This window comes from Corvus cornix, chromosome 1, assembly GCF_000738735.6.
Source record: "Corvus cornix cornix isolate S_Up_H32 chromosome 1, ASM73873v5, whole genome shotgun sequence".
In the NCBI taxonomy this organism is placed as follows: domain Eukaryota; kingdom Metazoa; phylum Chordata; class Aves; order Passeriformes; family Corvidae; genus Corvus; species Corvus cornix.
Genome location: NC_046332.1, coordinates 87,150,562 through 87,163,021, shown reverse-complemented (window position 1 = coordinate 87,163,021; position 12,460 = coordinate 87,150,562). Strand labels below are relative to the sequence as shown.

The 12,460-nt window shown below is 39.2% G+C and overlaps 1 protein-coding gene across 1 annotated transcript in view; it reads left to right on the top strand.

Moving 5' to 3' along the window:
- Positions 1 to 12,460, top strand: part of AFF3 (AF4/FMR2 family member 3) — a 318,503-nt gene that overhangs the window by 288,618 nt on the left and 17,425 nt on the right. Inside the window, 1 exon segment of the mRNA XM_039548666.1 lies at positions 9,879 to 9,942. Coding sequence (XP_039404600.1) covers positions 9,879 to 9,942 — 64 coding nt within the window.

The window sequence follows — 12,460 nt, the reverse complement described above, 5'->3', positions numbered from 1 at the left end:
TATTCATGGCAGTCATAAGCAGTTGTAAGCTGAATAAATGTAATCAGTTTTTCCGCCTCTTTTGGAGAAAGCTCTCCCCTGTGTATGTATCCTTATTCTCCCTCTTTCTCCACTTCCCTCCATGTTTTTAACTCTCCTGGTACACTTATTCAACAATATCCATTGAGGAAACATGAAACTTTTTAGAAATACTAACTAACTCTTCATATCTCTTAAAATACTCTATCATCTGTAATTTACTTGCAACTGCTCAATTTTTCTGCAGTTTAAACATGTACATACAAGGCAGAAAGGTGTCAGAGTGTCTGATAAAAGTCAAAATTGTAGGATGTGCTCATCTCTGGATTAGAAAAAAACATAGTCGGAAACAGTTACAACAGAACTATTGTTATCTTCATCTGATTTTCCCTCAAGCTGCTGACAAAAAAAAGGGGACTGGTTTGTTTCGCTTTCCCCCTAGGATATAGTCATCTGCTTTGGTCACCATCTTTATCATCTGAGAGGCTTTTATTACTAGCTTTCTCTATTAGTGATACAAGTGATTTCTCTGGCAGGCATCTCCAATAAAACTGTTTCACCTTTTCAGAGAATGATACAATTAAATTGTTCATGTGTAGTGCCTTTTGTGTAGAATATCCCCAAGCAACTTGTAGACCACTAAAAAAAGTCTAAAAAGCCAAAAAAGATAAAACATAGAATCAAATATGTCTTAGTTTGACCTTAAAAACCAGAAACAGTTAACTGCCTGTTGTGCTAACTAGAGGAGGGAGGTTGTCAAGTACTGCAGTTGCCGTACACAGCTTGTAGCTGGGATACACCACCAGAATACCAGCTTCACTGGATCTTCATTCTGAAATTCCTGTGCAGAGGAGTCACTGAATTGTAGCAGATTAGACTGGCTGCAAATGTTAAATGTCAACAAATTTGACTCACATGTTAGAAAGATCAAATTAAACATGGCAGCCAGTGCCTTTCAAATTTGTATAGCACCACAGCAGAGGATTTGAAGAAATGCAATACGGTAGGTCTAAATGATGTAGTAATCCTAATGGCAGCGTTTGTCCTAAACGATGCCTGTGAAGTATTTCATCTCATAATCCATGAAGTTCTGAATTACTGTAATCCAGCCATGGCTTTAAAGTCTTAATTTTAATCAGACTCTAAAGTTTTTAAGAGACTAAATCCCTTATATTTGATTTAAAACAACAACTAATTTTTTTGACCAGTCAGTGTCTCTTTACTTTATTCTCAATTTATTTTCTCCTGATCATTGACAACAGCTGTCACTAGCAATAAATTGGAACACAAGTAGGTCAGTAAAAAGTATATCTTGCTTGGCAGAGTGCTGTATACACATACACTGCAGTATAACAGTAAATATAGCTAACAGTCTTCAAAAGACAGGCAAAATTCTACTTCCCCTGGTTTGCCATTGTTTGCTGATGAATCTAGATATACTTGGAGGTACTCAGCATGTCACATGTCAGTGACATCAATGCTGTTTCCAGTAGTAATTTTTAGTAAGATTTCCTGAATTTTTGGCAATTTCTGGCTCCACAAACAAGGGTACATAATAATGCTTCAAGCCGTATAGAGTCATTCTGTAATTTCACTGAATAACAGAATTCCCAATAACTGCATTTAGGAACAAAGTCTGTTGTCCTTAAAGTGCTAGGTATAGACATCCTATGGGTGCCCAAGGGCACCCTCCTCAAAACACTGCATATGTGGTATAAAAAAAATAGTAGAGCATACCCAGCTTTCTTTATAGCTAAATCAGAACATGTTCCTCAGGATTATTTTCTTACTTGCATTTTGAGTTATAATTTCAAACTTGGGGTGTCATTTTTCTTCACTTAGATTTATTTTTCTTTTTTTCTTGCCTTATAGGAGCAAGATAATACATCTTCTACAGCATTCTTTTTTAAGTTCATATTGTGTTGAATGTCTCTTTCACCTTTATAGATTTAGGTGCTGCAGACACCCATCAGCTTTACATTGTCCAAGGGATATATCCTGCGGTGAGATAGAATTCCCGTGTTTGTTTGTCAAACAGTAAACCATATACCCAGAAAATACTCACCTGTAAAGGTGTTACACATAGAGCTTATGAGAATAACTTCTTGGCACCTCTCTTTGTTTTGACTTGAACCCCAAGGGTCTCATTTTCAGTCTTCTCTTCCTTGTTATTCCTTCTCAGAGTGGAAAGGAAAAGGTGCTCTTGGGTTGTGACTCATGTATCTGGAAGTGATCTTACTTGAATTGTTCGAAATGCCTCAAGGATTCCTGGAGTATTAAGAGGTACTTTTGTAGTGTTGAACATATCCTGAGGAGCACAGTTAAGGAACAGAGTGGCTCCTCTTTCTTCTCATCAGCAGTCTAGAAAATAACTAGTCAGACCAACACCTACTACACCAAGTTCCTTACAAATTCATATGCTTACTTTGGACTGCTTGCAGCTTCTTGGCTTTAGGGGATTTCAAAACTTCATCTGACCATCCCCAGTGTTCCTCTTCTTCCCTTCTTACTCATGGCACTGAATTTTCTCACATGTATGCTGACCATGAGAAAATAACATTAGAATCTTTGTTTCAGGATCCCCTGCCTCTTTCAGAGTAGGTACCCCATTCACTGACTCAGGCTTCACAGGTACTGTCACCCAACAGTATCACGCACACCTTGTCTACTCCCTCATCAGAGCTAGAAACATCAGAGCTGGCTGCCAGGTAGACCCTCTCCCAGAAAGGTCTTTCTGCCTTTGCTTTTCGGATGCTTCTTGAGAATTCAAGGTGCCATTCCATGGCATTTTAAAACAAAATAGATCTGGACTGCTGTGGTCCCATCCTGTGTCTGTAGGTTTGATTATAAAGGCTTTCACTCCATCTTTGACTGAAATCAGCTTTATTCAGAACTATTTAACATACATTGAAATAGACAAAACTGTTGTTTATCTGCAAGCACACAGTGTTTTCTCCCTCTGCTTTTAAAACAGGAACTCACGTCCCTATTGTGACTACTTACTTCATTCCTCTCTCTTCACTTGTACACTTTGCTCCTGTGTCTTTTAGTCTAGATATTGATTTCACGTGGATATCTTTAAGTAATGAATCTGGGTCATACACAGGAATCTGTGGTAGTTTTTGACTCTTTCTCATGGTCTTTTGTATTTCCCTATACTGACATGGTTAGTCAGAGGGATTTTGCATTTTTGCCAAAAGAGGAGTCCCCACTTATTTTTATCTCCTGCATTTCATTTAAATTAGATACCTGGCTTTAATTTTGTCTGCTATTTTTGCAACAGTAACTCCCTCTCTAGATATCTGTACTATTCATCTATTCATCTTATCTAAGCTATTGACTTTGTTATACTAAACCCAACAAGATAGTAGTTGTGTAGTTGTGTGATTGGGTAAATTTTTCTCACATTTGGCCCAACTCCAATCAGATCCTTTGTTCCTATCTTTCTGAAATGCCTATAGTACTGTCATTTAAATGGCTCACTATTAATCTCCTGGCCTTCTCCACTTGCATGCTCCTCTGCTGGACTTGCAGGCCTGCTGGATCTGCCAGGGTGAGCATGAAACTTCCACAGAGCTGGGTACCCACTTTGTGCAGTGCCATGGGCTCTACCCCAGCCTGTGTGCCTTGCCTCAGACACAGCAGCACCATGTCCCATAAAACAGCATTTATTTTAAGTTGTGGAATGGGCAGGAGGCTAAGATCCGTCAGGGGAGAACACTATTTTGTATAGTAACACCCCCTCAGCTCTATCATTCACCCCAAAGATGAACACCCTTACCTATGACCCAGCATGTCAGACAAGCTCCTGACACGTCCTGCTATGAGACAGCAAATAGGCTGTGTACACGTGCCTTTCACGTTACATGGTTTTCCTGCTCTTACAGGATTTTCTTCTCCTCCTGGACTGAAAGTTCAGGGCATACTGGCACAGCTTCAAAACTGGTCATGGGCTTACCCTGGCTAGCCATTTTCTTTTGATTTGCCCCTATCTCTGATCATATTTTAAAGTTGCTCATTTTGCTGTTCTACTCCTTTCCAACACAATCATTTTTTTTTAGGGTTTAGATTACTGAAGTTGTGAAATTTGTCCTATATTTAGAATTACGATTTAAGCTGCTTTTACTACATGCGGTTGTTGTACACTGAGGAAGCACTAGCTTGTTTTTTTACAACACTTCTGCAGTATTATCTCTGAAGGGTATTAAAATATGCACTTGGCTACATTTATGATGTTTAATTGAACTTTTATTAGGTTTTTTTAATGTATCCTCATAAAGCACCATACAACAGTAAGAAATAATGTACAAGTGGTAGATTATGTAAATGAAGCAGAAAATGCTATAGTTGAGTATTTAGTTCATATAAAATATAAAAATTAGATGAAAAATGTGGGTTTGAATGCAGCATAATTAAAATTGTATATTGGAGTCTAAGCTACCCCATACTTGGTAAATACCAGTGGTTGCTCTGAGTTCCAAGGAGATTATTTTGCAGTAGATGCTGATAAATTACTGTACAAAGTAAGGCTTTTATTGATTCACTTTGTTTGATTCTCTTCCCTTTTTTTTATTGCATGAGTTTACATTTTTGCAATTATCTGCTAAGCTGGAGTAAATTAAATTCAGAGGAGGCAGCAGAAGACAAAGGTGGCAGAGATGCACTGTGATGGCATAGAGCTAAATAGGATGAGAGAAACATACAGATGCAGGCATTCACCTAGGTAGTGGTAACACCACTCTGAGGAGCTCAACAGCCTGGAAATTCTGAAAGGCTGCTTCTGGCAGAGGAGTAATTACAATGCCTGCAGCCATCCCACCTCACGCTGGGATCCCGCACAACATAACAAGCAATGGAAATGCTGTCCTTCCTGCTGGTTTTCGACAAGCTCCCAGGGAAAGTGGTGCCAAGGCGAGTGAGGGAAATTCTGGACAGTGGAGGATTGTTTGATAAATTTCATCCTGGATTCAGCCACAGCCATGCTACTGAGGCTGCCCTTGTCAAAGTCATAAATGGTTTGAATGCCACTGCTGAAAAGGAAGCCTGGCCTTGTTTGTACTATCAGATCTAGCCATGGGGGGGTTGTTCTGTAAAAGGCTGGATTCTGTTGCAGTACCTAGGTGACTGCCTGGTGTTGACTGAGAATGTGTTGAAATGGTTCCAGCAGTACTTGATTGCTTTCTCCAATCAACAGAGTAGGGTAAATTCTCCTCAAGAGCAGCCAGTTTCACATAATGACACTTGATCCCAGGGAGAATTCACCAGCGGCCTGACTTAGTTGGCGCTAATGCTTTACGCTCTTTCTCTTGCCATTCAGAGAGATATATGAGATGCATTAGAGCAGTGTATTAGAACTTCTTTTTGGCTTTGTTGAAGAGGACTATATTTCTAAAAGTACCAACAATCAGATATTCAGAAACAAAAGACTTTCTTGTGCGGTTAATAGAGATAAAACACTTATTTCTACCTGTTAATTTGAAGTCAGACTTCTTTTTAATTTTTTTTTTTCAACAAGAGGTCTGAATTCTGTTTGTAAGTCTGGAGTGAAAGTGCTGATGCCAATAGATGCATACAGTTGTAACTAATTTAAGAGGAGAATCTGACCCAGTTGTCTGAAAACCAGAAGTCACTGAGTAAGTTTCCTTGTGACTTCAGTTTACATTCATGACCAGTAAATATAAAGAGTCTCCAGTTCTGCTTCTGCTGCTCACAGGCACTCCAGTTCAACCAGTAGCCTGGTACCATTTTAATCCTGTAGAATTTTTTTTATTCTCTTGGTTCTCTGGCTGTGGCAAGGATGGAATCTGCAGGGGGATTGCAAAGCTGAGACCAAAGACCTGGAAAGGGTTTTACCCACAGATCTTTCTGAATTTCATCAGTGGGAAAACACGTTTGCTTCTCCTCAAGATGCCTCTCATCAATAACATATGGTATCTGAAATTAGCATCCAGTGAGATTACCTGTAAAATCTCCAGTCTGAGATTATCACCAGTAACTATTATTGTAACTAAATATTACTATTATTGTAACTAAATAGGCCGAGCTGCAGAGGAGGTTTGCATGGACCTTCACGTTTATAGCAGAGATGGGTTCTTGGTCACTGTAACTTCAGAGTCTGTAAAATCAGAATATGACTAACAAAATTCATAGATATAAAATGTGCAGCATGCAAAAGACCTCTCCAGAATAATTAATTTATGCATCAGTTTTCTTTTGTGTCTGCATATGTCCATGAGCTCAGGCAACCTCTTCAAGGAACCCATAAAAGAGCGTGTTTTTCTTATTTTTTTACTTCACAACATAATAATTTAAACTAGTATACTGAATTTTAAAAGACAGATTATGTTCATGTGCAGTGGGAACCTAAACAAAACTGAATATTAAACCTTTAATTCTCATTTAAAAAAATCCAGAAAATAATTAAATCTAAGCACCCTTTTTTGTTACTAAAGTGATACAAAAACATACATTGAATCTATTGGACATTTCAGCTTCCCATTTGCACCTAACATGCACATTAGTTATCAGAATAGAAAGGTCATTAACATGTAGCGATAAATTGAAGAATAGTATTTCATAGGTGGCATAAAGACATCAGAATTTGACTTGGCATGTTTATTAACACTACTGAACAAGTTCTGTTTAAGAAGCTAATAAAAATGATACTCTATCCATTTTATCCCAATCCATCTTAATTTCTGTTAGGCATGCCCTGATCTTTAAATCAATCTTCTATTTTTCGAATGGAAATACCTAAACATTCACATGGAGAATATATTTATGCTTTGGTTTAAAATGGCATTTTAATAGCTTCTTTTTTTATATTAGATTTTGCAAGCAGCTTAGTACAAACCAATGACTTCAGTTTCTGTGTTATGCTTAACCATCCCATAGCAGGGCCCTTAATGCAAGTCTTCCTGGTTCAGGAATGTTCATGTCTCATGCAGGGATAAATCCTGCTGCAAGTTGAAAACCATTTTACAATTAACACATAAATAAGTCAACCATAATTACATTCAGTTATCTCACTTTGTTTTTACAGCCTCTTACCATGCTTCAGACAGGGAAATTAGACATAGAGTGCTGGGTGATACATAGGAGGGAATGTTGCAGAGGATGTATTTTAACGACCTGAGTTTGACAGGCTCATGTAAAAGTTCATCACTTTCATCATTTCAGAGAGATGAGACTTGGTTTGTTGATTTTTCTACTTGGCTTTGCTTTTTGATATTTCATAGTAAACCATCTTCCCTAGGTCATTGCACAAGACAAAGAGAGATAGAACTTAACACTTTTTTAAGAATTGTTTCAGTGTTTCTGAAAATATAGCTATTTTTCTGCATCAAGCTAACACTGTTTCAATGTGTAATATTTTGTAATTAACCAAGAACAGTTTCAGATGGTTCTTCTTATTAAGAACATCTTCTGGGGCATAGGAAGTATTTGCATTGGCAGTAGGTTATGAGATTCTGGGGCACAAACCTGTCTAGTCCCCTTTCTGACCTAACAGGTAGAGTAAGCTGGGGTGAAATTTCACTCTGCGGGAGAATAATATTTTAAAGAAAGTTGGAACAGAGGAACTGTTTTTCATATCAACAACGTTTTAGGACAGAAATCATTCTAAATTAGCCAGACTTTGCATTTCATTTCTATCTAGCTATATTTAGGTTTTCTTCTCTTCAAAATAAGGCTGACTAACCTTCTCTGATGCAATTAAACGTCCTTAAAACTGTGTGCACATAAGTAGAAAGAAACCGACTAAGTAAATACACTGTTCAAATAACCTTATGTTCTTAAGGAAGTTATATGGCTGCCCTCTTCTGTCAGGAGGTTCCCCCATGCTCCCACTTTCCTCAGTTATGGATCTGAGCATGCTCTTACTGCTACCAGCACAAATGTTTTACTCATCCATTCCTCTTCACTTTTTAGATCTGCATCTTCTCTGACTGACACAAAACATTTTGTTAAATATGTGTGCTGAGAAATCTCAATTTCAAGAAAAAATTTAGTTAGAAATACGAATTTTTTGGGCTGGGATAGTGTTAATTTTCTTCATAGTAGCTCCTATAGTGCTGTGATTTGGATCCATGACAGTGTTGATAATACAGGGATGCTTTAGTTATTGCTGAGCAGCACTCATGCAGCCTTAAGGTCTTTTCTGCCTCTCACCCCACACCTCCAGCAGGGAGGCTGGGGTTGCCCAAGGAGTTGGGAGGGAACACAGCTGGGACAGCTGACCCCTGCTGACCGCACCGTGTGGTGTCATGCTCAGCATATAAAGGTGAGAGAAGGAGGAGGAAGGAAGGAAGGGGTGAATGTTTGGAGTGATGGCATTTGTCTGCCCAAGTCACTGTTAATCATGTTGAAACCTTGCCTTCCATGAGATGGCTAAACACCTGCCTGCCCATGGGAAGCAGTGGATGAATTCCTTGTTCTGCTTTGCTTTATGTATTAATCTGTCTTTATCTTGATGTGCAAGTTTTCTTACTTTTACTCTTCTGTGCTTTTAGTCTCCTGATTCTCTCCCCCATCCCATGGGAGGGAAGTGAGTGAGTGAGTGAGTGGAGCTGAGCTGCCTTTTGGAGTTAACATACAACAGATTGCTGAGTGGCAATAGTAACATATCATTTACAACACCAAGCTCTTAAAAGCATGAATAGTAAAAACATGAGAACTCATACTCCAACAACTCAGGAATATCTCGTTTTCTTGAGATGAGGACAAAGGAATTACACTCTAACCAATCCTAAAAAAACTGTTTTGCAAGTCAAAACTTCCCTCTCTGAGAGAGACAAGGATGTAGTAACCACAGTATAAGCTGAGAAGAACCAGGACATATTTTAGCTGAGTAGAGAAAGAAGAAGGTCACCTCCCACATCTATGAGACAGGAAGAATCTGCAGGGTCAGGAAATGTGAAGACTTTTCTGAGAGGCAATGACTGAAGATGCAAGGTTATGGTCTGAAATGACATGGCAAATGGCTGTTCTCCACAGTGACTGAGAATGGTGCCATAGGGAGAGCTTGTGGGAGGAGATGAAGAAATTTGCTTCAGCCATGAGGAACTCACTGATGTGGTGACAAGGAGACATCAGTTTGTTTTCAGTTTGAATGAGAGTGGATAAATCTGGTTATAAATGCACTTGTGAATTTCAGGACAGAGACAGAAGTTGAATTTGTGCCTTGCAGTCAGTAGGTCAGGTAGGTTAAGGAAGGGATGGAATCTCCCAGATCTGTTTGAGGAGAAATCAATGGAGAAACTGGCACGAGGAATGCCAGTGGAATTGCAGCAGGTGGCCCAGCACTGAGTCAGAGATGAACTCCAGGCAGCAAAAGTAAACAGCACTCAGCATGCTTACAGATAAGAGGGACAAGAGCGAGATGTAGCTGTGGAGGCAAGCAGGTTCAACGTGTGTTTTCAAAATGGAGAGATTAAACACACACTTGTTTTGAGAGGAGGGAGAAGCCAAGGCAAATAACAATGTACAGAGAGGAATAGAAAAAGAGGTAAGCAAGCACCAGGGAGGAGAGAAGACAGAGTATCTTGTTCCGCTTAATGCTTGTATCCATTTTGCAGATCAGAACTGCACTAATTTGGGAAGCAGTTTATATAATCCATAAAAATGCATTTTATTAGCCTTTTTTTTACTTTGAATCACTGACTTCTAAAGAATGAGAACAGCCATAAATGCTATTGTCTCCACAGGCAGCAATTTGAAAATAGAAGATGCATGGTTACACGATAAGTGTATTTTCTTCATAAAAAATGTTTGCAAAACAGGTTTAAAATAAGGGAAAAATAACCTTAAAATATTCCATACCTCAGAAAATAACAAAATGTCTTCTTATTTTCCCCTGGTAGACCACGCAATGCAGATTACTTTATGCAGGAAGCTAAACGGAAGAAGCATAAAGCAGATGCAATGGTGAGAACACTTTCTTTCCAGTTACATTGCTCCAAATAATTTTTGCAGTGCAGTTTCTTCATCAGTGCAGTATTGCTGGGGTAATTATAAAATCTATTATAAGGATGGCTAGGCTTGTTAAATTAAGAAATGTTTATATAATCAAATGTTCATAGCCCAATAAACTATGACTTAACAAATAATGACTTACTGAGATAAAGGCCTGGATAAATAAAACTTTCCATTTATCCCTTTGCTTTAATTAGTAACTACAGTAATGGAGGCTGCCTAAAGGATCCACATACCTATCTTCTCAGTTTAACTAGCTGGCTAGGTCCTATAATTGCATCTCCAAATTTGGTCTGGTAGCTGAAGTATCTGTACTTTTTTTTAAGAGCTTTGGCTTTTCAGTGCCAAAAGAATACTGGTTTCATGGCAGATGTTTCCCAACATAATCAGAAGCACACAAGGAATCTGTGTAACCCTAGAGGAACACCTAGCGCACAAAGTACTGTTGCAACAAACAGATACTTGACCTTGTCTAAAAATATAGTCAGTAAGAAAAAGGGGAATCTGAGGTTATATGGAGCACTGAAGAGATGCTTGTCTTTCCAACCAAATGGGTGCAACAAAGTATGCAGTGCTGCAGCAGAGCTCTGCTTAGCTGTGCCTCAGTTTTCTCCAAGGCTGTCTTTGTCCAGCACCACGGATAAGCCAGCACAGCCCTAACAACATGAGGTCTCTGGGATGGCAGAACATGGGTGGACCCTGCATTGGCGTGGCTGCTTGGCAGGTGGGAGTAGCTGCATTCCTGCCTTGCTCTGTTAGACAGACACTTTGCTATCATACCATCAGGAAAGAAGAAACGTGGCTCAGAGCCTCTGTTTCTTCACCTCTTTTTTCCCAGCTGTGCAGAATGTAAAAAGGCCAAGGAAGCAGAAGCAGGTCTTTCATTTAGGACACTAACACTGAGTTTTACATTCTACCTGAGTTTATTAGCACAAATTTCTATGGTTTATTCAGTTCCATATTACTCTAAAGTGAGTCTTAAAATCAGAAAATATTGTGGAGAAGTACAAATGGTGCATTTTAGTGTGTTGCTTTAAACAGAGTGGAAAGGATCACTTAATATGCAAAGGAAATTCTTAGCCTGGAGAGAAATGTTTTTATGGCAGACTCCCAGAAAGAGGAGTTGCGAGCATTATTCTCTGCTCTGCCACAAGTTTGCTGCATGAAAGTCACCTAGGCATGGTTTAAATAGCCTTCTATCAATATCAGGTGGCTGAAATATCCTCCCCATTCAGCTTCCCTACACAGTGGACCAGCACCTTACTTACACCTTTTGAACAGCCCTTTGCAGGTGCTTTCTCTTCCTCCCTGGCTGTGTAGGCATCCTGGTGAAAATGCCATATTGCCAAAGTGCCTCCAGGCACTTTGAATCACCTTGCTGAGCTTGACACCACCTACTTTGGCACTGCACTACCTGACACAGGCACTTAGAGTGAGCAGCTTGAATATTACTCTAAGTCTCTCTGCTCCTCAGTCCCCCATCTGTGAAATTGGGATAATAGCACTTTCCACCCGCACTGGAGCATCAAGGGGAGAAATATAATAAAAAGTTTGTGAAGTTCTCTGGTATGATCGCAGTGGGAGTCATATAAGAACCTAAAATAGATTGAAGCTAGTGTGCCATTCCAAAGTTACTATTTAAAATCTTTATCCCTTGGAAAAGAATAAGGTCCATTAACCTTTCACTGTGTGCATCAGATTTCAACCAAATGCATCCAGTCCATTAATGGGCTTTATGTACTGCAGGAATTCTGACTGAAGGAGAGAGAAGTCAGGACAGAGAGGTATTAGTATGATTCATCTCTCTCTTCACATCAAAAATGAAATTCTGAGGGCAGATAAGTGGCATGTAAGTGTACACATGTGAACATTATATGCATATTTGCATAGACACTGTTACTGAGGACATGCATATATATGTATGTAAGTGCACAAACACACACACAGAGTCAAAGAAGTACCAAAAATAGGAGAAGAAACGGGGTGAGGAAGGAGGATGGCAGAATATGCTGAGGGAGCAGAGCAGTCCCTGAAAGAGGAGGAGGATATAGAAAGCAAATTCCTGACAAGAGGAAAACAATGCTGAAAATGGTAGGAACAAAGAAGACAGGAGAACAGAGATGAGCCTTTGTATAAGAGTTAGTAGTCAAAGTATTTAATTCTCTTCTCTTAGTTCACGATATCCATTACCTTTCTTTGTTGAGTGATAAAAATCTATGTTTGCAAAGATGTGTGAAACTCGTTTTAATGAAGGTTGGAACAAAAGGCAGCATGAGTTTGTGGAATTTCCAGCGCTGGAGGAGTTTTGACAAACACTGTTGGGAATGTCCTAGGCAGAGCCAACCCTTCTTTGGACACAAGAATGTGGAACAAATAATACCTCAGAGCCTTTTTTAGCTCTGTTTTCTGTATCTTACGATTTTCACTGATGCACAGGGTTTGAGGGGTATTAGCTTTCTCACAGGAAAAA